Source organism: Melanerpes formicivorus, unplaced genomic scaffold, assembly GCF_026170545.1.
Source record: "Melanerpes formicivorus ecotype bairdi unplaced genomic scaffold, bMelFor1.0.p_v2 SCAF_16, whole genome shotgun sequence".
Lineage (NCBI taxonomy): Eukaryota > Metazoa > Chordata > Aves > Piciformes > Picidae > Melanerpes > Melanerpes formicivorus.
The window spans coordinates 1,876,463-1,900,516 of NW_027142368.1; the positions used below are offsets into that span (position 1 = coordinate 1,876,463).

Here is a 24,054-nt window from a genome sequence, read left to right on the forward strand (position 1 = left end):
AGCAGGGAGGTCAATGTGCCCTGTGCTCAGCACTGGTTAGGCCACACCTTGAGTACTGTGTCCAGTTCTGGGCTCCTCAATTTAAGAAGGACATTGAGACACTTGAAGGTGTCCAGAGAAGGGCAACAAGGCTGGGGAGAGGTCTGGAGCACAGCCCTGTGAGGAGAGGCTGAGGGAGCTGGGGTTGCTTAGCCTGGAGAAGAGGAGGCTCAGGGGAGACCTTCTTGCTGTCTACAACTCCCTGAAGGAAGGTTGTAGCCAGGAGGGGTTGGTCTCTTCTCCCAGGCAACCAGCACCAGAACAAGAGGACACAGTCTCAAGCTGTGCCAGGGGACGTTTAGGCTGGAGGTAAGGAGAAAGTTCTTCACAGAGCGATTTGTTAACCATTGGAATGTGCTGCCCAGGGAGGTGGTGGAGTCCCCATCCCTGGAGGTGTTCAAGAGGGGATTGGATGTAGCACTTGGGGGCATGGTTTAGTAGTCATGAGGTGTTGGGTGACAGGTTGGACTTGATGATCTTTGAGGTCTTTTCCAACATTATTGATTCTATGATTCTATGATTCTCTGTTTTTGGCTTTGCTGCCAAGCAGTCCTGGTGCAGGCTGCTGGCTCTTTGGTCCTCCCCAGGACCTTCTCTGGCTGGAGGCGTGCCTGGTGGAAATGTGTTTGCATGGAAGTTGCCGGCCCCTGGGTGTTGTGCTAGCAGCAAAAACCTCCCCAGAGGCTGCCTCTAACCCATTCTTCCTTTCTCTTGTGCTGTGTTCCTCCTGCAGGGCTGGTGAAGTTGGGGGTTCACTGTGTCACGTGTCAGAAGGTCGCCATAAAAATTGTCAACAGAGAGAAGCTCAGCGAGTCGGTGCTAATGAAGGTAATTTTCTAATGGGAGATTTAAGGGGAGAGGGAAAGGGGGAGGGAAAAAATGAAGTTCTTGGCTCTGTGTCGTCTGTTCCATGCAAAATTAATATCTTTAATTACGTGTAACAAACATCCCTGTCAGGAGCAGGATTATGTGGAGCATAATAACAATAATTCAGCGATGGGGGAGGCGAGGGCAGCTGAAATGGAATGGGAGTGTGCCTCTGCTGTGGGAACAGAATAAACTGCCAGCTGCAGAGGGCTGGCTTCTCTGCTGGCCTTGGGCAGCTGGTGTCCACCACGGTGGCAGCGGCAGCCTGGAGTTGTCGTGGTACCTTCCAGGCTGAGGTGTGCACGTGTCAGGGGGGAAGAGCTTGAAGAGAGGTTGGCTAACCTGTTTGGCTAACCTGTTGTTTGAACACTCCTACCACTTGCTCTGCTGCAGGGCTTTGGTGTGAGCTGCTGTGCCGAGGTCTGTGGCTCTTTAAAGCTATTGTGATTCTGCTCACAGCCCCCAGAGGTGCCAGCGGTCACCGCGGGAGGGTCTGTCCTGGTGGCCCCAATGATGGTGGTGTTCAGAAGAGCTCAGCTGGTTCTTACCCAGCCTTGTGATATCCATCTCCTTCCATGAGTGTCATTGATTGATCTTGGAGGCCTAAAAATAAACTAAAGATATGCGTAAAAGTTGAGTCATGTGACGTGGTGACGAGAAAGGCTAAATTCAGCTTGATGGGAGGGAGCAGAACTGCACTGCAGGCAGCACAACCCCATCAAGCTGACACCTGCAAATGACAATAAAGGACACATGTCTAAAGGGTGGGGGGCAAGAGGCTGGGGACAGACTTTTCAGTGGTACCCAGCGATAGAGCAAGGGGCAGCAGACACAAACTGGAACCCGGGAGGTTCCATCTGAACAGGAGAAAATTCTTTGGTGTGAGAGTGCTGGAGCCCTGCAGCAGGCTGCCCAGAGAGGTTGTGGAGCCTCCTCTGGAGAGATTCCAAAACCACTTTGACATTGTGATCCTGGGCAAGCTGCTGGGGGCTCCCTGCTTTAGCAGGGTGGTTGGACTGGATGATGTCCAGAGATCCCTTCCAACCACCACCATGCTTGGGATGCCTGGAGTACTGCATCCAGTTCTGGAGCCCCTATTACAAGAGGGATCTGGAGGTGCTGGAACGTGTCCAGAGAAGGGCCAGGAGGATGATCAGAGGGCTGGAGCACCTCTCCTGTGAGGACAGACTGAAGGAGTTGGGGCTGCTCAGTCTGCAGAAGAGAAGGCTTCCAGGTGACCTCATTGTGGCCTTCCAGTATCTGAAGGGGGCTACAGGAAGGCTGGGGAGGGACTGCTCAAGATCTCAGAGAGTGATAGGACTAGGGGGAATGGAATGAAGCTGGAGGTGGGGAGATTCAGGCTAGATGTGAGGAGGAGGTTCCTCCCCATGAGAGTGGTGAAGCCCTGGAATGGGTTGTCCAGGGAAGTGGTCGAGGCCCCGTCCCTGGAGGTGTTTAAGCCCAGGCTGGCTGAGGCTCTGGCCAGGCTGATCTAGTGTGGGGTGTCCCTGCCCATGGCAGGAGGGTTGGAACTGGATGATCCTTGTGGTCCCTTCCAACCCTGCTTGATACTATGATCCTACTATGATACTATTCTCTGTGATTCAGTATAGAACAAACATTAGCAAGTGAAAAAGACAGGAAAAATGCAGCTTCACAGGGAGAATCAGCAGGTGAATGGAACCCAGCAAAAGCAACCAGAGCTTGTAAGAGGTAGAATGTGAATGAGACTCTAAACACTTTGACTGTTTTTCAGAGTAACATAGTGGGGATGTTTTTAAAATACATGAGCATTTTGTTTGCTGGGAGACACTGTCTGGTACCTGCCTACAACATTTTATTTACCTCATTGATTTCCAGAGCGGGAGGCAAATCACTTAGCATAGCAAAGTGATCTCTCTGCTTTAGCTGTGCTGCATTACCTCGGTTGTAAGGTGAAATCCAAGGAGCTCAACGGTGTGTTAGGCCCTTGTTTGCAGAGCCAGGTGCTGAGGTGTGCTGTGTTTCCTCTAAGACTGCACAGCAAACACCACATTGTGTCATGATCCTCATTTTCAGACCACTCTTGATGAGATTTCCTCTTGCAAGGCTTATCAAGCTGCACCAGAGGATGTTTAGGCTTGAGGTTAGGAGAAAGTTCTTCACAGAGAGAGTTGTTAGGTGTTGGAATGCGCTGCCCAGGGAGGTGGTGGAGTCACCATCACTGAAGACATTCCAGAGGGGAGTGGGTGTGGCACTTGGTGCCATGGTTTAGTAGTTCTGAGGTCTTGGGTGACAGGTTGGACTTGATGATCTTTGAGGTCTTTTCCAACCTTATTGATTCTATGATTCTGTTCTCTGTGCTCAGAAGGTTGGGACAACAGATGGGATTAAGTAGTCTCTGCCCAGCTCTTGCATCAACTCAGGAGCCAGATGTCTTTTCAGGAATGCCCTGAGTCTGATGGCCACAGACAGGGCTGGAGGCTTCTGAGTGAATTTGGAATTGGCTGTGGTGTGAGCCAGCTTAATCCAGCCTGGCCAAAGGGGGAAAACCCTCGCAGCTTTTGGCAGTCCCAGTGTGACCGCTGCAGAGCATCCAGCTGACAGCTTGCTGCGTGGAGTCGGCAGCCAGAGGGAAAAAGCCAACAGTGAAGCCAGGCCCTGGTGGCGTGGTGGCAATTCCTACTCTGCAAATCTTCTCACTAGCTTATCTCTTCCAGTGCCTCTCTCTGCCAGTGGGCCATGCACAGCAGTCCCTGGAGCCAAATGATTCAAGACCACAGCTACTCTCCTAAGCCAGGCCCAGGCTGATGGATTTTGCTTTAATCCAGCCTTGGAGAGGAGAGCTGGAGCTGACAAATCCACACACCTGCCGCACCGAGCCGGAACGCGGCGGTGCTGGGGCCATTTATCCTGGAGCATAAGGAGGAAGTCTGCTCACGGTCCTGTCAACATCTAAAATGACAGGCACAAGCATGTAGAGCAGGCTGCTTCCTCTGCCATCATTATTCTGCTTTGACTGGCTTCCTACAGCCTTCGCTCCTCCTCTGTTGCTTTCGGCGGGGCTGTTTTCGTTTTGCAGAGCTTGATTCTGGGTGTTGAGGGAACTGTCCCTTCCTTCTCGCAGCTGCTCTTCATTTGAGCTGTGCAGAATGGAGAGGCATTTGCTAAAGTGCTTTCTAATCACAACGTGGTCGTATCGATATTTCTGGAGAGAAGGAATTTGGAGCCGCGGCAGCTGGTGCCAATTAGCAGAGCTGCTGCTATGGAGATGCTGCGCAGGCAGGCAGGCAGGCAGGGCGCTCGCAGCCTGCGCTCAGAGCCGCAGCCGAGCTCTTGCTGCCCTGCTGAAGGACAAGGATGCTCGCTGCTTGCACCAGCCCCTGGCTCTGTCCTGCCCCTAAGCCTTGAACACAGCCTGGGCCTGCCTGGGGCCTAGGTTTGGGGCAAGGCTGTTAGTGTGGTGCTGGAATAGACTCAGTTTTGGTTTCAGTTGGAAAAGACCTTTAGTTTCACTTGGAAAAGAACTTCAATTCCTAGAGCCAAAGAATGGGTTGGGTTGGAAGGGACCTTATAGATCATCCACTTCCAACCCCCTTGCCATGGGCAGGGACACCTCACGCTAGCCCAGGTTGCTCAAGGCCTTGTCCAACCTGGTCTTGGACACCTCCAGGGAGGGAACATCCACAGGCTCCCTGGGCAACCTGTGCCAGTGTCTCCCCACCCTCACTTTAAAGAATTTCTTCCTAATCTTCAGTCTAAATCTCCCTTCACAGTATCACAGAATCACAGTATCACCAAGGTTGGAAGAGACCTCAAAGATCATCGAGTCCAACCTGTCACCACAGACCTCATGACTAGACCATGGCACCAAGTGCCACATCCAATCCCCTCTTGAACACCTCCAGGGATGGGGACTCCACCACCTCCCTGGGCAGCACATTCCAATGGCGAATGACTCTCTCTGAGAAGAACTTTCTCCTCACCTCCAGCCTAAACTTCCCCTGGTGCAGCTTGAGACTGTGTCCTCTTGCTGTGGTGCTGGTTGCCTGCCTCCTCAAGCTTCAACCCATTCTCCCTCATACTATCACTACAAGCCCTTCTGAAAAGTCCCTTCCACCCTTTCTTGCAGCCCCTTTCAGGTACAGATGATACAGATGAGAACAGAAGGGCTGGCTCTGCTCTCACTCCTGCTTTTACACAGTTTCACCTGGATCTCTTCACCCATGGTGTAGTATCCCCCACTGCCTCCCACCCTACCCCCAGCTTGCTCTGGCAGGACAGGGGTGCACTGTGGAGTGTGTCTTGAGACTGAAAGAGGCTTCACTAACCTCCAGGAATTACTTCTGGATTGCTGAGGGGGTAGTGCATCAGATCCTTAATGGTGAAGGTCGTGAGTTCAAGCCTGCAGTGGGCAGTAGTGTCTTCCCTACTCTAGTCATGTGGTCCGTGGTGACAGGTTGGACTCGATGATCTTTGAGGTCTCTTCCAATCTTAGGAATACTGAATACTCAATACTGAAAATGAGGCTCAGAATTCAGGAGCTGAATGTGTCCATGAAGCAGGAAGCTTCCCTGACCACTGTTGATGGCTGCATTTTCAGTGCCAGCACAAGTGTTTGGAGTTTATAACCTCAGCATTTACAAGTGAAAGGAAATCTTTCCTCTGATGTGGCAAAAGCTTGTTTGGGAACATTGAGCTGTCTCCTGAGATGTACTCAGGGGAGTTCTTTCCTCTTTACTACCTCACCAGACCTCTTGCACTCCAACCTTCCAAAGAATAACACCAAAATAACTACTCTTGTGGTGGTCTATCTGGCAAAACACTCTTTGGACAGACAATAGAAGTAGAAGCAATGGGAGCATAAAGAGTGAAGAGTGAGAAGGGGACAGCTGGCCTTGGACTAATTAGGCAGGACTGGACTAAACAGGCATCCTGAGAAAGCCACAGATGAGCCAGGCTTGATGACTGGATCCCAGAGCTCTGTCTGTGGGCTTTGTATGTGGCCTTTTGTTTCTTCTGGCCACATCCTCTAGCACTGGCCTTGAAGTGAGGCAGGTACTTCTGGGTGGGGGATGGCAAGAGGCACAGCCCCTTCTATGTTTGTCGTGTGGAGCCTGATGGAGACGCAGGTGGTGGCTGTCAGGGAGGTTGGTTGGTTGTTTCAGTGCCTTGTGCTGCTAACAAGGTCTGCTGCCAAAACATCCTGCAAGTGTTGTGTGTCCTTAAGCAGGGAGCATCACTGTCTGAGGTCACTGATTGCCTGAAATAATCAAATGGAGGGGTAGGTAGCAGGACCCAGGGCCAGCCTCTCAGAACAGCCAGGATAGCTTAGGAGAGCACAGTTGTAAACAGGCCCCCGCTTTGCATGGTCATTTCATCATCTCTTGCCTCTTCCTCAGCTTCTATATCAATTGGTACTTCTTTCTTTCCTACCTTGTCCTGCTCTGAGTCTTTTCTTCTTTCTCCATTACCTTTCTGTTGTTATTTTGCCTCTTTGTGACTCTTTCATCCATCTTTTCTCCTCTGTTCTGTGATACCTTCCTTTTCCTCTATCTTCCCTCTTTGAATCACAGAATGGTTTGGGCTGGAAGGGTCCTCAAAGATCATCTAGCTCCAACCCCCATACCATAAGCAGGGAGACCTGTGAAAACTGACCTTATTTTGTTGCAGAATTTGCTGAAGTGCAGCAGGGCAGATTGAGGTCCCTGCTCCTCATGCTTAGAACCTGTGCACAGTTCAGAAAGTACCAGAGAGTAAGTAACCAACCAGAGCTCCTGTTGTAAGAGAGGCTCAAGGGGCTCAAATCTACCTTAGTTTATTAAAGAGAAGGTTAAGACATAACTTAATCTGGTCCTGTAAATACTGATAAGGAGGCCAAGCATTAGATAACAGAGGATATAGCAGCATTAGGGGCAACTGTTGGAAACTAATAGTTGTAAGCTGTAGGTAGCCAGATTAAATGGAGAAATGCTAGGTCTCTTGGAGCACTGGGTGAAGTTACTAAGTACAGCATCACAGAATGGTCTGGGTTGGAAGACACCTCTGAAGCTCATCCAATCCAACCCCTCTGCAGCGAGCAAGGACTAGATCAGGTTGCCCAGAGCTCTGTCCAGCCTCATCTTGAATATCTCCAGGGGTAGGCCCTCAACCACCTCCAAAAAGCCATCTGAAGCTCTGCTGAGTTTTTCCTCTGGAAGATGATTAAGCTTCATCTTGAACTACTTTGTGGTTTTATAAACCCTGTTCAGCTTCAGCTGCTGGTCTTGCAGGAAGAAGCAACTGATGATGGTTTCTTGGCCCACACTACCCATTAGCTCTGCCTGGATGAAGGCAGCAGCCTCTCTGGCCTTCAGATGCACAGAGCTGTGGATATCTAATCACACTTTTGGGATCTGTGAAAAGTCACCTAACCCTCCCCTGATTCAGCTTGACACCATTTCCTCTCATCCTCTTGCTTGTTTCCAGGGAGAAGAGACCAAACCCCACTTCACTCCAACCTCTTTTTCAGGAGTTACAGAGAGCGGTGAGGTCTCCCCTCGGCCTAACATCCAACATCCTAACATCCAATCTGAATCTCCCCATTTCTAGTTTTGTTCTATTCCCCCCAGTCCTATCACTCCCTGACACCCTAAGAAGTCCCTCCCCAGCTTTCTTATAGCCCCCTGCAGATACTGGAAGGCCACAATGAGGTCTCCTCAGAGCCTTCTCTTCTCCAGACTGAACAGCCCCAACTCTCTCAGCCTGTTGTCATTTGAGAGCAGCTCCAGCCCTCTGCTCATCCTCCTGGTCCTTCTCTGGACGCCTTCCAGCACCTCCAGATCCTTCCTGTACTAGGGGCTCCAGAACTGGATACAGTACTCCAGGTGGGGTCTCACCAGAGTGGAGTAGAGGGGCAGAATCCCCTCCCTTGACCTGCTGGCTATGCTTCTCTTGATGCAGCCCAGGCTCTGGTTGGCTTTCTGGGCTGCAAGTACTCACTGCTGACTCCTGTTGAGCTTCTCATCCACCAGCACCCCCAGGTCCCTTTCTTCAGGGCCACACTCAAGCCAGTTGCTGCCCAGCCTATACTGGTGCCTGGGATTGCCTCCACCCAGCTGCAGGACCTTGTACTTGGTCTTGTTGAACCTCATGAGGTTGTCATGGGCCCAGCTCTCCAAATCTCCCAAATCTCCCCAAACATCCAGGTACTCTCTGGTCCTTGTATTTTTACCTGCTGTTGAGTGTGCAAGTTGCAGTGTCCAAATGAGTAGGTTCATACATGGATGCTGTCTGTGTCTGCTTGTCACCAACACCTCCCCTGACCCTCTCTGTGCTTATCTTCAGCCTGGAGGATCCCCGCGATCCCAGCCACTTTTAGCTCTGGAGGCAAATGCCTTAGAGTCTGTCTGTCTGTCTGTTTGACAGTGTGTGGGTGGTCAACAAGCTGCAGGGATGATTGGCACTCATCAAAGAGCAGGGCTGCACAAACACAGCACTCACACCCTGTGGTGGTTTTAGGCTGTACCTTTAAAATTCTCCACAGATCTTGAACAGAAAGTGGTAGAACGTAAACAAATCACTCTTGAGTGTAAAAAGGAAAGTAAAGATAATGATAACCAATCCCACTGGGGAGATCATAGAATCATAGAATTGAAAGTGTTGGAAGGGACCTCAACCTCAAGGCTCATCCAGTTCCAACCCCCCTGCCATGGGCAGGGACACCTCACACTGCAGCAGGTTGCTCACAGCCACATCCAGCCTGGCTGGAAATTCCTCCAGGGATGAGGCTTCCACCACCTCCCTGGGCAATCTGTGACAGTGTCTCTCCACTTTCATGGGGAACAACTTCTTCCTAACATCCACTCTCAATCTCCCCATTTCTAGATTTTTTTCCATTCCCCCCAGTCCTATCCCTCCCTGACACCCTCAAAAGTCTCTCCCCAGCTTTCTTGTAGGCCCCTTCAGATGCTGAAAGGCCACAATGAGGTCACCTCAGAGCCTTCTCTTCTCCAGACTGAACAGCCCCAACTCCCTCTGCCTGTCCTCACAGGAGAGGTGCTCCAGTTCTCTGGTGATCCTTGTGGCCCTTCTCTGGACATGTTCCAGCACTTCCAGAGCTTTCCTGTAATATGGGCTCCAGAACAGGACACAGTACTCCAGGTGGGGATCTCACCAGATTGTAGTAGAGGGGAAGAACCCCTCCCTGGCCCTGCTGCCTATGCTTCTCTTGATGCAGCCCAGATGCGTTTGTCTCTCTGGGCTGTTGGCTCCTGTTGAGCTTCTCATCCACCAGCACCCCCAAGCCCTTTTCTTCAGGGCTGCTCTCCAGCCAGTCCCTGCCCAAACTATATCAGTGCTTGGGATTGCCCTGAGAGAATGGACTTAAAACTATTTCTGCAAAACAATCTCTCTCTCTTTGCACTTCTTTGGCTCTGGCTGATGCTTCTCCTGGCTTTACTGATCTTGGCTGCACTGCTTTGTTATGACTGGTATGAACAACAAATTCTCTTCTCTGTCTCTTGTCCTTTTTGTGGACAGGTGGGTAGGGAGAGAAGCAGAGTGGGAAGAAGCTATTAGCTCCCCTTGGTCTTTGTCCAGGGAAGTTCTGGTGCTGTTTATTAATTGCAAATACCTGTAAACAGCTGCAAATCCTGTAGATTTTGCCCATATTCGTTGCATTCCATTGTGGATTGTAGGTTTGCTTGTAAATAGCAGTTTAGGAAAGATGTTGACTTGCTGCAAGGTGTCCAGAGGAGGGCAACAAAGCTGATGAGGGGTTTGGAGCATAAGCCATATGAAGAGAGGCTGAGGGAGCTGGGGTTGCTTAGCCTGGAGAAGAGGAGGCTCAGAGGAGACCTTATTGCTCTCTACAACTACCTGAAGGGAGGTTGCAGCCAGGTGGGGCTGGGTCTCTTCTCCCAGGCAGCCAGCACCAGAACAAGAGGACACAGTCTCAGGCTGTGTCAGGGGAGGCTTAGGCTGGATGTTAGGAAGAAGTTCTTCCTAGAAAGAGAGATTGGCCATGGGAATGTGCTGTCCAGGGAGGTGGTGGAGTTGCCATCATTGGAAGTGTTTAGGAAGAGACTTGATGGGGTGCTTGGTGCCATGGATTAGTTGATTAGATGGTGTTAGATAATTGGTTAGACTCAATGATCTCGAAGGTCTCTTCCAACCTGGTCTATTCCATTCCATTCCATTCCATTCCATTCCATTCCATTCCATTCCATTCCATTCCATTCCATTCACTTCCAGTTAAGCTGGTCTTGCATAATTTAATGTAGGGGTGAGGGGGTGGGATTTTCAACCCACCACACCCCCTCCCTTCCCTGCAACCCTAGTTTGTATTCCAGTAGCAACCCAGTTAGCAGAGCAGAGTGTGGCGTGTGTGCGTCTCGCTTTGGAGTTCAAAGAGAGAAGAAAGCACCTGGCTGCATGAAACACACAGGCTTGGGGTTTGGGTTTTTTTGTTTGGGTTTTTTATCTCTATTTCCTTTCCCTGGCTCCCTTCTGCTGTGGGGAGTTTGGGAGTAGGGATCTGCTAGTGAATGTATAATGCAGAGTGGTTTGTTTTAAACTGGAGCTGGGGAGGGGGGAGCCCTGAAGGGCTGCTCCTTGTCATCTGTTGGAGCGGTTGAAGGAGTTGGGTGATTGTGTTTTCCTTCAGAGAAGAATCACTCTCCACCTCCACTTTCCACACCCACAAGGAGCACAGTTTGAGGTACTCTTAAGGAAGGAAGGAAAGGAAACAGGAATCAGGAGCACATGATGTACCTGTCAGAGGAACAAACCTGCCAAGTGTGCACGCTGCCTGTCGCAGTCTGAAGCTGCTGTGATCAACGGAGGCATTTGGCCAAGCTAGAAAAACAATTGGCCCTGCTTTTCCCCCTCTGATTTTAATTCTGCAGACCTGGATTACAGCAGGCTGTCTCAAACCTCTGCTGAACCAAACACCTAGGTGTGCAAGCACAGGCACAAGCAGGCTCCCAGCCTCCTGTGCTGTCTTGGTGACACGGCAGCAAATGAATAGGATAGGATAGGATAGGATAGGATAGGATAGGATAGGATAGGATAGGATAGGATAGGATAGAATTAGAATAGAATGGAATAGAATGGAATAGAATAGAATAGAATAGAATAGAATAGAATAGAATAGAATAGAATAGAATAGAATAGAATAGAATAGAATAGAATTGAATTGAATTGAATTGAATTAAACAGGTTGGAAGAGACCTTTGAGATCATCAAGTCCAACCTATCACCCAACACCATCTGATCAACTAAACCATGGCACCAAGTACCCCATCCAGTCTCCTCCTAAACACCTCCACTGATGGTGCCTCCACCACCTCCCTGGGCAGCACATTCTAATGGCCAATCTCTCTTGCTGGGAAGAATTTCTTCCTAACATCCAGCCTAAACCTCCCCTGGCACAGCTTGAGACTGTGTCCTCTTGTTCTGGTGCTGCTTGCCCAGGAGAAGAGACCAACCTCTGCCTGTCTACAACCTCCCTACAGGTAGATGTAGAGAGCAAGAAGATCTCCCCTGAGCCTCCTCTTCTCCAGGCTAAGTAACCCCAGCTCCCTCAGCCTCTCCTCACAGGGCTGTGCCCTAAACCTCCCCCCAGCTTTGTTGCCCTTCTCTGGACACCTTCAAGAGTCTCAATGTCCTTCTTAAATTGAGGAGCCCAGAAGTGGACACAAGATTCAAAGTGTGGCCTAACCAGTGCTGAGTACAGGGCACAATGACTTCCCTGCTCCTGCTGGCCACACTATGTGTGATGCAGGCCAGGATGCCATTGGCCTTCTTGGCCCCCTGGGCACACTGCTGGCTCATGTTCAGCTGCTTTCAACCAGTACCCCCAGGTCACTTTCTGCCTGGCTGCTCTCCAGCCACCGTGACCCCAGCCTGTAGCTCTGCATGGGGTTGTTGTGGCCAATGTGTAGAACCTGGCACTTGGATGTGTTCAATCTCATGCCCTTGGACTGTGCCCATCTGTCCAGCCTGGCAAGGTCCCTCTGGAGAGCTCTCCTACCCCCTAACAGATCAACTTCTGCCCCCCAAAATGATCCTCCTAAGCCCCAGCTAGAGCTGGTTGCCTCTTCTGGATAATGATGTCAACTAAATCTGTTGCAGCCAATACCTTGAAGTATTCAGAGGAAGACAGAAGATAGGTGGGAATATTTCTATCCTTATTCACCATGAGGGTGGTGAGGTACTGGACAGGCTGCTTAGAGAAGTTGTGGAGGCTCCAAGCCTGGGAGTGTTCAATGCCAGGATGGATGGGACCTTGAGCAAGCTGTCTAGTAGGAGGTATCCCTGTGGCAGGGGGGTTGGTACTAGGTTACCTTTAAGGCCCCTTCCAACACAAACCGTTCTGTGATTCTGTGAAGTCAAGGATTGCATTGTCCATTCATTTCACTTGCTCACAGCCATAGAGATGTAACTGCTCCCAGAGAGGAGATGTCAGAATGTGCTCTGCCAGCCCATCCTCATCCTCCTGCAAAGCTGCTGTCAATAATGAGCCTGTAAAATCCCTTTCTGTACAACTTTTCCCTTTAACTTTCTTTCTACTGTGGTTGCTTCATGCTTGTGAGGCAGACTTTAGTTTGGCTTCACATTGCTTTCTCTCCCAAATCTTCTGGGAGTTCTCCTCTCCCTTTGCCAAAGTTTTGTTTCATCAGAAGATGCTGATTCACACAAATGTTTTCTCTGAAGTACCTTTGGCTTAGTGAATTCCCAATGCATCAAAGACTTGATTTCTCTTGAGCAAACTCTGGAGTTGTAGCAGGCTGTTAAGCAGTCCTGCCTTCCATCTTCAAAGCAGAATCCTTCAAGGCCCTGCCTCTTCAGTGACCCACCACCCCTGAGCCCTGGCTTACCAAACTAAGATGTGGGAAAGCTTGAGACAGCCTCTGAGAGTCCCCAGCTAGACAGATAAGATTCTACAAAACATCACTTCGTGGAGGAGTGGCAGAAAACACCAGGATCCTCCACTCTGGTCACAGTATCACACAGCATCACAGTATGGCTAAGGTTGGAAGAGACCTCGAGGATCATCGAGTCCAACCTGGAACCACAGACCTCATGACTAGACCATGGCACCAAGTGCCATATCCAATCCCCTCTTGAACACCTCCAGGGATGGTGACTCCACCACCTCCCTGGGCAGCACATTCCAATGACTAATGACTCTCTTGGTGAAGAACTTTCTCCTCACGTCGAGCCTAAACTTCCCCTGGCACAGCTTGAGCCTGTGTCCCCTTGTTCTGGTGCTGATTGCCTAGGAGAGGAGATCAACCCCTTCCTGGCTACAACCACCTTTCAGGTAGTTGTAGAGGGCAATGAGGCCTCCTCTTCTCCAGGCTAAACAATCCCAGCTCCCTCAGCCTCTCCTCACAGGGCTGTGTTCAAGGTCAGGCTTGTTGCTCCATTTCCTGGGAAGGGCAAGCAGTGGGAGTTACCCTGAAAGGCGAGGGGAGCCCCAGGTTGGCTCCCAGACTCAGGCTTGTAGAGTTTGGGGTGTGGAGTGTGAAAATCTTTAGACTGGCATCCAGAGCTTGTACCCCCTGGTCAGATGTGGATAGGACCAGGGGCAATGGCTTCAAAGTAGAGAAGAGTAGATTTAGATTGGATGTTAGGAACAAGTTCTGCACCATGAGGGTGGTGGAACACTGGAACAGGTTGCCCATGGAAGGTTGAGGCCCCATGCCTGGAGGTATTCAAGATGAGGCTCAACAGGGCTCTGGGCGACCTGATCTAGTGGGGGATGTCCCTACTGACTACAGAAGGGTTTGGTCTGGATGAGCTTTGGAGGTCCCTTCCAACCCAAACCATTCCATGATTCTATTTCCAGCATTTCTGGCTGGCTGGGCATCCAATTCGTCTGAGAACCCAAAGGTTTGGACTCTCCCAACCTGAATGGTTCCTGTAATGGAGCCACATGGAGCTGTAGGCTCTGCTAACTCTGGATGTGAACCATGGGTCTGGTTTGGAGTGATTTTTCAATCTGGAGCCACAAGCTCTTTGGTGCAGTCAAAACTTCAGTCTGGGAGGTTTTGTGTGTGTTTTTTATTCCCTCCTGACCCGCTGAAGCTTGATGAAAAATGCTCAAACATATCGGGCTGGGATCTGGCTTAAGCTAAAGCCTCTTTTAATTGACTTTTTCTACCAGCACTTTGACCTGCTCTGTTCTGGGGTTAATTAATCAGTCTGAAGAGGTGCAGGATGAAAGTTTCCTGGTCTGCAGAGAGTAGAGGATGCCAGAAGAGCTTGGGTTCTGGCTGAGCTACAGGTAGAACTGGATGCATTTACAGATAGAAAATACATTTCAGATTATGGATAAGAAGCACAAAAGGAGTCAGGGGGAATGGTTTCTGACCTGAACTACAGGGGGGGTTGAAGTTACACATCTCCTTATGAAAGATAATTTTCATTGCTCACCCAATTTCTTCCTGGACTGAGAGGAAAACTGAGAGGGAAACTCAAGATGTAGTCAGCACTGTGAACGCAGCACTGGCCCAGCCATTTCAAACCTGTATCTGTAGCACCAGAGCTCTAGGATTTTGGAATCCTTCCTCACCACACCTCTCATGCTGGAATTGAATGAGAGTGTGTCGTGCCAGGCTGTGTTCTGGGCCTTGGGGAGACAGTTACAGGCTGTTCTCGTGACTCTGCCATCCACACTTTGCTGGAGTCCTTGCAAAAGCTTGTGCAGTTTAGAATAGAAATGGAAATGGAAATGGGAATGGAAATGGGAATGGAAATGGGAATGGAAATGGAAATGGAAATGGGAATAGAATAGAATAGAATAGAATAGAATAGAATAGAATAGAATAGACCAGACCAGGTTGGAAGAGACCTTCAAGATCATTGTGTCCAACCCATCAACCAATCCAACACCACCTAAACAACTAAACCATGGCACCAAGCACCCCATCAAGTCTTCTCCTGAACACCTCCAATGATGGTGATTCCACCACCTCCCCGGGCAGCCCATTCCAATGGGCAATCACTCTCTCTGTGTAGAACTTCTTCCTAACCTCCAGCCTAAACTCCCCTGGCGCAGCCTGAGACTGTGTCCTCTTGTTCTGGTACCAACTCCTGCCTGTTTACAACCTCCCTTCAGGTAGTTGTAGACAGCAATAAGGTCACCCCTGAGTCTCCTCTTCTCCAGGATAAGAAACCCCAGTTCCCTCAGCCTCTCCTCACAGGGCTCTGTTCCAAACCCCTCACCAATTTCTTTGCCCTTCTCTGGACACACTCCAGCAAGTCAACCTTCTTCCTAAACTGCGGGGCCCAGAACTGGAGACAGTACTCAAGGTGTGGCCTAACCAGTGCAGTGTACAGGGGCAGAATGACCTCCCTGCTCCTGCTGGCCACACTGCTTCTTGATACAGGCCAGGATTCCATTGGCCTTCTTGGCTACCTGGGCACACTGCAGGCTCATGTTCAGCCTACCGTCAACCAGCACCCCCAGGTCCCTCTCTGCCTGGCTGCTCTCAGCCACTCTGCCCCCAGCCTGTAGCACTGCCTGGGGTTGTTGTGGCCAATGTGCAGAACCCAGCTGGATCTCGGTGCTGCAACACAGCCTGACTTCCTGAAGGACCAAGAGTAACTTGGCAAGAGGGCTTGAGGTTGTTGTATATTTTCTTTTCCATCCTCAGCTCTTTGTTCTGGGTTACAATGAAAAGACTTCTGACTCCAGTTTACATTGGTTTATCCTTCACAGAATCACAGAAATGTTCAGGTTGGAAAAGACCCTCAGGATCACCAAGTTCAACCTAGAACCCTACTCTACAAGTCTAACCCCTTGACTATATTCCCAAGCACCACATCCAAATGACCTTTAAACAGATCCAGGGTTGGTGACTCCGCCACCTCCCTGGGCAGCACATTCCAACGCCTGACCACTCTTGCCATGAAAAGTGTTTCCTACTGTCTAGTCTAATCGTACCCAAGCCATTCCCTCTTGTTCTGTCACTAATTACCTGTGAGAAGAAACCAGCACCAGCCTCTCCACAACCTCTTTCCAGGTGGTTGTAGGCAGCAATGAGGTCTCCCTCTACAGCTACAATGTCACAGATTCACAGATTGCATTGGGTTGGAAGGGACCTTCAAAGGTCATCTTGTCCAACCCTCCTGCAGTCAGCAGGGACACCTCCAGCTGGCTGCCCAGGGCCACATCAAGCTTGATCTTGAATGTCATAGGGATGGGCCCTCAACCACATCCCTGGGCAAGCTGTTCATTTCACATTCCAGGATCTAGCCTGAAGGCCTTCTAAGTGTTTTTTGTTTCATTGCTTCTGGAAAGAGAACCAGCATTACATCAGCAGAGCTCTAGCAGTAATGGGACATCAGTCCTTAAGTTAATTGACTGGAGAAGAGGGGGCTCAGGGGAGACCTTATTGCTCTCTACAGCTTCCTGTGAAAGGAGGTTGTAGAGAGGGGGTTGGTCTCCCCTCCCAGGCCTCATCCAACCTGGTCTTGGACACCTCCAGGCAGGGGGCATCCACAGGCTCCCTGGGCAGCCTGTTCCAGTGTCTCCCCACCCTCACTGTCAAGAGTTTCTTCCTAATCTCCAGTCTAACTCTGTGCTCCTCAGGATCCAATCTATCCCCTCTTGTGCTATCACTCATAGATTTGTCACCAGTCCAGCAGAGAGCCAGGGACGGGCACTGCCCTGTCAGTGAGGGGACAGAGGCTCTCTTTATTTCACCTTCTTCTGTCCAACACCAACCTTTTGCTCATCATTTCTGAAGTGTAAACCAGGCCTTCCTCTGTCTGTCCCTGCAGTTCCTGCTAGAAAGTACTTGACACAAATGTAGGATAAATCTGGGAAGGCTCAATCCCAGTGCAATTAACTGTTAGTTGCAGAGCTGTCAGATGGAGCCAGATAAAATATGCCATGGGTGTGCTCTGCTGCTCTTAGAGCATGTTGATCTCTGTGTTATGTTTTAAGGTCTCTGGGCATTCCCTCTTTTATCAGGTGCTCTCTTGGAACTGCTGCCTTGCCCCTGTACTCAGCACTGGTTAGGCCACACTTTGGGTACTGTGTCCAGTTCTGGGCCCTTTCATTTAAGAAGGACATTGAAATGCTTGAACATGTCCAGTGAGGCTGAGGAGGGGTCTGGAGCACAGCCCTGTGAGGAGAGGCTGAGGGAGCTGGGGTTGCTTAGCCTGGAGAAGAGGAGGCTCAGGGGAGACCTTCTTGCTCTCTACAACTACCAGACGGGAGGTTGTAGCCAGGTGGGCGTTGGTCTCTTGTCCCAGGCACCCAGCACCAGAACAAGAGGACATAGTCTCAAGCTGTGCCAGGGGAGGTTTAGGCTGGAGGTGAGGAGAAAGTTCTTCCCAGAAAGAGAGATTGGCCATGGGAATGTGCTGCCCAGGGAGGTGGTGGAGTCACTGTCCCTGGAGGTGTTCAAAAAGGGATAGGATGTGGCACTTGGAGCCATGGTTTAGTTAGTCATGAGGTGTTGGGTGACAGGTTGGACTTGATGATCTCTGAGGTCTTTTCCAACCTGGCTGATTCTATGTTTTTCTATGTTTTAAATCCATGGGCAGCACATGCTGGTGTGCTGAGGAAAAGCAGCATCCCACTGTTTGCATTCCCCTGCTTGAGTGCACACACTACAGGCACAGGAGACAGTAGAGTCCTGGTCCAAAGTGGCTTTTCTTTTTCCAACTCTAGGAGAACCTCCCAGGTGCACTAATACTACAAGAGCTCTAGCCCAGGTTCTACTGGCCCAGCTGCCATGCAGGGACTAAATTGCCACTGTGGTGTGGTTGCTTTTGCTCTGATGTGGGAGAAGCAATTGCTGTTCTGTCAGAACACCCTTTACAGAATCACAGAATGCTAGGGGCTGGAAGGGACCTCACAAGATCATCCTGTCCAACCCCCCCTGCCAGAGAAAGGTCACCTAGAGCAGGTCACACAGGAGCACATCCAGGTGGGTTTTGAATGTCTCCAGAGAAGGAGACTCCACAACCTCTCTGGGCAGCCTGCTCCAGTGTTCTGCCACCCTCACAGTGAAAAAAATTGTTTCCTCATGTTTCCATGGAACTTCCTGTGCCTCAAATGAGCCTTGCTGGGTACCCTTCAGCTGCATGGGCAGGCAGCAGCGATGTGCCGCCAAGGACAGTGGAGATGTTACCTTAATACAAAGCAGAGGGAAGGAGAGATTGAGTTTAATCCTCAACTTCTGCATCTGCTGCAGTTTCTCAGCGTGTACTGATTGCTCAGTAACATATCTGTTGTGTGTTAGCATGCATTGCCCTGGATGGAAACAGGGACATTGGAAAGTTTCAAGGAATTCTGGGCTGCAGGCTGCCTTTGGCGTGAGTGCTTGGTGAAAACTCAGCCAGGCAAGGAAAATCATCACCCTGCCTGGAAATTGAGGAGTGATGCTCCAGATTATGCTAAAATTAACACAGAGTCTTGGTTTAGAACATTTTGGTAAGGCAGGAGTGAGCAGCTGTCAACACTCAAGGAGAAGGATCTGGCCTAGGCAACATCATCACTTCTTCCTGGCAGAAACACTCTGCTCTCATCGCTGGTAGCGCTCACAAGTGCCTCCTCTTCTGTACCTTCAGCAGGGAGGAAGCGGTGAGGAAGTGTCACCGCTGCGAGGTGGAACGCAGCGGAGCTGTGGTTGTTCTGCTTTGAGGTTTCCTGTTGCTCCAGGAGGCAGAGACTTCTGTGTCATCTCCATCCCTCACCTGCAGGCCTGGCTGCAGGAAATGAGGAGCAGTAATGTCTGCAGACAAGACAGCAACCCCTAGGCTCAAGTGTGTTCATAAGGAATGCTTCTGGCCTTTAGTGGGGTATCTGTTTGAGCTCATTGATCCACACACCTTGAGTACTGTGTCCAGTTCTGGGCCCCTCAGTTTAGGAAGGACATTGAGACACTTGAACATGAGCCAGCAGTGTGCCCAGGGGGCCAAGAGGGCCAATGGCATCCTGGCCTGCATTAGGAATAGTGTGGCCAGCAGGAGCAGGGAAGTCATTGTGCCCCTGTACTTTGCATTGGTTAGGCCACACCTTGAGTCCTGTGTCCAGTTCTGGGACCCTCAGTTTAGGAAGGACATCAAGACACTTGAAGGTGTCCAGAGAAGGGCAATGAGGCTGGGGAGAGGCCTTGAGCACAGCCCTGTGAGGAGAGGCTGAGGGAGCTGGGGCTGCTTAGCCTGGAGAAGAGGAGGCTCAGGGGTGACCTCATTGCTCTCTACAACTCCCTGAAGGGAGGTTGTCGCCAGGTGGGGTTGGTCTCTTCTGTCTAGCAAGCAGCACCAGAATAAGAGGACAGAGTCTCAAGGTGAGGAGAAAGTTCTTCCCATAAAGAGTAACTGGCCACTGGAATGTGCTGCCCAGGAAGGTGGTGGATTCACTGTCCCTGGAGGTGTTCAAAAAGGGATTGGATGTGGCACTTGAAGCACTTGAGGTGTTGGGTGATAGGTTGGACTTGATGATCTTTGAGGTCTTTTCCAACCTTATTGATTCTATGATTCCCCCCCTCCCCAGCATTATCTTTGCCAGACCAGCTCAGTGGGAAGCAAATGAAAGCTGCATTTACAGGCAAAACTACAATCTACAATGGAATGCAATGAATATGTACAAAATATCCAGGATTTACTACATTTACAGAGATTTACAATTAACAGACAGCACAAGAACCCCCATGGTCAAAAACCAGGGGAAGCTACTAGCTTCTCCTTCTCTGCCTACCTAGAGCACCACCCCACCCCCCCACCCCCCCACCCCCGTGCAAAAGGGAGAAGAGAAAGGAGCCAAGAAACTTGGTGTTAGACTTAACCATAACATTGCAGCCAAGGTCAAGCAGAAGCAAGTTAGTGTCTCTCTAGAGCAAAGAAGTAAGAAGGGAGGGGAAGGGAAGGGAAGGGAAGGGAAGGGAAGGGAAGGGAAGGGAAGGGAAGGGAAGGGAAGGGAAGGGAAGGGAAGGGAAGGGAAGGGAAGGGGGAAGGGAAGGGGGAAGGGAAGGGGGAAGGGAAGGGGGAAGGGAAGGGAAGGGAAGGGAAGGGAAGGGAAGGGAAGGGAAGGGAAGGGAAGGGAAGGGAAGGGAAGGGAAGGGAAGGGAAGGGAAGGGAAGGGAAGGGAAGGGAAGGGAAGGGAAGGGAAGGGAAGGGAAGGGAAGGGAAGGGAAGGGAAGGGAAGGGAAGGGAAGGGAAGGGAAGGGAAGGGAAGGGAAGGGCAAGCTGCTGTGGAAACTGCACAGTCTCTAGAGGTCCCTTCCAACCCTCCTCATGCTAGGATTCTGGGATTCTGTACCAGGAGCTGTGGATTGTGTTACTGTTGTTCTCCATTCCATCTGAAGCAGATTTTCAGCAGGGGTGATGCTCAGGTGTGGATGGCCCATAAGCACTGCTAAGAGATGACATTTTGCCATGCACTATCTGTCAGAAACCTATCACCCTGGATTCTCCTAGTAAGCTGGAAGGGACTGCTGCTCTGTGGGCAAAGATCTGCTGTGCATGGCTAGGTTCCTGCATGTGTGGACATAGTCCAGGAGAAAGAACTTGCTGTCAGTAGAGGCAGAACCATTTCCCCCAGCTGCAAAAGACTTTTGCATAAAGTTATTATTTTTTTTAGAGTTTTTTTTCTTCTTCTGTTTCCTTCCTAATGCCCAGAAATAAATCCTGGCAGTCTAATGTTCTTATCACTTTTCTTTGATTAATTTCCTCTCTTCACTCCTGCTCCCTCAGCTGGCCCTGAATTTCCTCCCTAAATCCTTTCTGTCCTGTGCTAACCCCCTGTTGTCCCTCACTTGCAGAAAGGCAGAAAGGGAAGGCAGAGGCAGTAAAGGAGTGGATATTATCCTCTAGGTATTACAGATTCAGTTTATCCTCATTTCCACCTCTTAAATCAAGCCCTGATTTGTCAAATCCAGAAAATAATGACATTTACTTAAGAACAAATGGGGAAGATCATGGGACACAGGGCTGTGGCACACAGCTGTTGTCACAGTCATCTGGGGTCATGTTTCCACTTCTTTTTCCTTAGGGCTCTAAATTGTGAGTTTAGCAGCCCTGGAGGAACTTGGATTAGGGAGGAGGCTTGTGAGGGTACCTGGGAGTACCAACCCCCTTCTGGACAGCTGGTTGCTCTGTGTCACCAGAATAGAAAGCATGGATGGTACAGAAATGGGAGGGCTGGAAGCCCTCTGCTGTGAGGCCAGGCTCAGAGAGTTGTGCCTGTTCAGCCTGGAGAAGACAAGGCTCCAGGGAGACCTACTGGTGGCTTCCCAGTGCTTAAAGGAGCTGTTCAAAAAGCTGGGGACAGAGCAGGCTTGTTGTGACAGGACAAGGGCTGATAGTTTGAACTGAAAAAGGGAGATACAGACTAGAGAGAAGGGAGACATTTTTTCCAGTGAGCATGGTGAGACCCTGGCCCAGGTTTGCCCAGGTGGTAGATGTCACATCCCTGGAACAAGGTTTGTTTGGTCAGGTTGTCTGGGGCTCTGAGCAACCTGCTCTCAGTTGCAGTTGTCCTTTCTGAGTGCAGGGGGGTTGGGGCAGATGATCTTGAAGGGTCCCTTCCAACCAAACCAGTCTGTGGTTCTATGAACACCTCCAATACAAGAGACAAGGCACCTGGGCTCTGCCCAGTAGCCCAGCAGAAGAAAAAGATGTCTCTCACTGGCATGGAAGCCCATCAACAGGTAGCACCACCTCTAAGTACTACCTGTAACTAACAAACCCTCATAGAACTTAATTGTGGAGCCTTCATTCTGGAGAGGAAAGATTTTACCCTCCTGCATGGCTGATCGAGGCCATCTGGGCAAAAGCACTGCTGAAAATGCTGGGCTCAGTGTTGGGGAGAGAAGGGTGGCAGCTGCCAACAGCAGAGGACACAGGTTCTGCTCAGTGCTGGGCAACAGCAGCCTGCTGCTTGCCTCCCAAGAGAACCTGTGGTTTACTGAGCCAGCCTGGCACCCAGCAGCCTGGCACCTGTGTTTTGGCAGATCCCAACGATTCCATGTCTCCCTGCACCCATTAGGCATCACAATACAAATGGAACCAGCCTCTGGTCTCTCAGATGTCAAGCCTGGAGCTGATGACATACTGCTTGAGGAAGAGAGGAGATAGCAAGGCTGAAGAAATCTAAGACTGGCAGGGACAGGGGTGAAATATTGGTGTAGAATCACAGATGGAAGGGTTGGAAGGGATCTCTAAGGTACTCAGTCCATTCTCCTGCTCAAACAAGGACTGACATGGGTCAGCCATGCCTTTGTGTGGCTTGGCTTTGAAAACCTGAAGGGATTGAGTTGTATTAGCCTCAGCCTGTTTCAGTGCTAACTTAAACTGATGGCAGTTTGATTCATCCCTCATGTCTAACCTGAGCCCCAGCATGGATGTGAGGGAAGAGAACAACCAGCTCTCAGGGCTGTTGTGTTCAGGAATGAATAAACCTGTGTCAGGCACCAAGTGAAGGCTTAGAACAGTTACATCTACGGGAGACGGAAGGAAAACTTCATGCCTTGGAGGGCTGTGGAGACATTACTGAGTGCTGCAGCCTTGTGGCAGGAGCAACCAGTCAGTGAAATGAAGAGACATGCAGGAAAATTTAGTATGGAAAGGGGCAGCAGAAACGAAACTGAGGAGGTAAACCTGAGAATCAGCAGACTGGCACTCAAAGAGTGGGGGGCTCAGCAGGTGGAAATAGAATAGAGTAGAGTAGAGTAGAGTAGAGTAGAGTAGAGTAGAGTAGAATAGAATAGGAATAGAATAGAATAGAATAGAATAGAATAGAATAGAATAGAATAGAATAGAATAGAATAGAATAGAATAGAATAGACCAGGTTGGAAGAGACCTTCAAGATCACCATGTCCAACCTATCATCCAACACCATCTAATCAACTCACCCCATGGCACCAAGCACCCTATCAAGTCTCCTCTTGAACACCTCAGTGATGGTGACTCCACCACCTCCCTGGGCAGCACATTCCAATGGGCAATCACTCTCTGTGTGTAGAACTTCCTCCTAACCTCCAGCCTAAACCTCCCCTGGCACAGCTTGAGACTCTGTCCTCTTGTTCTGGTGCTGGTTGCCTGGGAGAAGAGACCAACCTCTGCCTGTCTACAACCTCTCTTAGGTAGTTGTAGAGAGCAATAAGGTCACCGCTGAGTCTCCTCTTCTCCAGGCTGAGCAACCCCAGCTCCCTCAGCCTCTCCTCACAGGGCTGTGTTCCAAGCCCCTCACCACTTGTTGCCCTTCTCTAGACACATTCCAGAAAGTCAACCTCCCTCCTAACTGAGGAGACCAGAAACACTGCAGCAATAGCATGAAGAGGGTTTGGACTCTGTTTCAAAGACTGCCTTTGCTGAGGGCACTCTGAGGCTTAAGCAGCCTAGAGGAACTCGTGGTAATGACTGCATCTTGTTTGTGGCTTGAATACCAACAGGAGAGCGACCACATTAGCAGGCAAAGGAGCAGCGCTTCCTTAGAGCCTGCTGGGAGTCTGGAGAGGAGATCTCAGCGGTCTGTGGGAGGGAGCACTGGAAGTGGGATCATAAATGCACTGGGCTGGAAGAGAGGACATGATTGCTGAATTTAAATGCTAGATAGATATAAATCCCAATTTTGAAATACAGAGAGAGTTCTGTAACTCTGGTTTGAGGGACAAGTGGCAGGCCCTAAGTGAAATAATGAACACATGGACATACCTGCACTGCACTTCTAGAGAGGTCTCAGCTATTCTGACTCTTTCATTTCTCACTCTCTCAAATTGCTGGTTCTCACAGAGGCTTGACCTCCATCTCTGATATCATCTCTCCAGCTGTCCTTTTCATTACAGTTTCTATTTCTCTTCCCCATGTTTTTCCAGGTGCAGATCCAGTTACAGCTGCTATGTTTTTCTCTCTCCTTAGTTTTACACCTCTCTTGAACAGCAACAGCATTTGTGCCACCCTTAACTTCTTCCTCTCCTTTCTTAGAACTGTCTGCTACTACTGCAAATACATTGGTCTTCTGGTTTGATTCTGGGTCCTCTGTGTACCTCTTTTCAGACAAACCCCCAGCTGTCTTCTTCACAGCAACTGTAGTTCTAACCCCTTGGTAGTTCTGTTTCCTCAGACTTCAGTTCAACCCTTAGCTGGGGCCTCCTAATCCCTGTCTGTATACCTTAAGAGATGGTCATTTAGCTTGGTTTTCCAGAGCTTATGCAGCTTAA

At 50.1% G+C, this 24,054-nt stretch overlaps 1 protein-coding gene across 13 annotated transcripts in view; it reads left to right on the plus strand.

The window, feature by feature from the left end:
• The window catches only part of BRSK2 (BR serine/threonine kinase 2), a 419,371-nt gene that overhangs the window by 242,928 nt on the left and 152,389 nt on the right, over positions 1-24,054 (plus strand). For all 13 annotated transcript variants that reach the window (XM_068147794.1, XM_068147787.1, XM_068147789.1 and 10 more), the window contains exon 2: positions 773-867. In XM_068147794.1, coding sequence (XP_068003895.1) covers positions 773-867 — 95 coding nt within the window. The remainder of the gene's footprint in view (positions 1-772; positions 868-24,054) is intronic.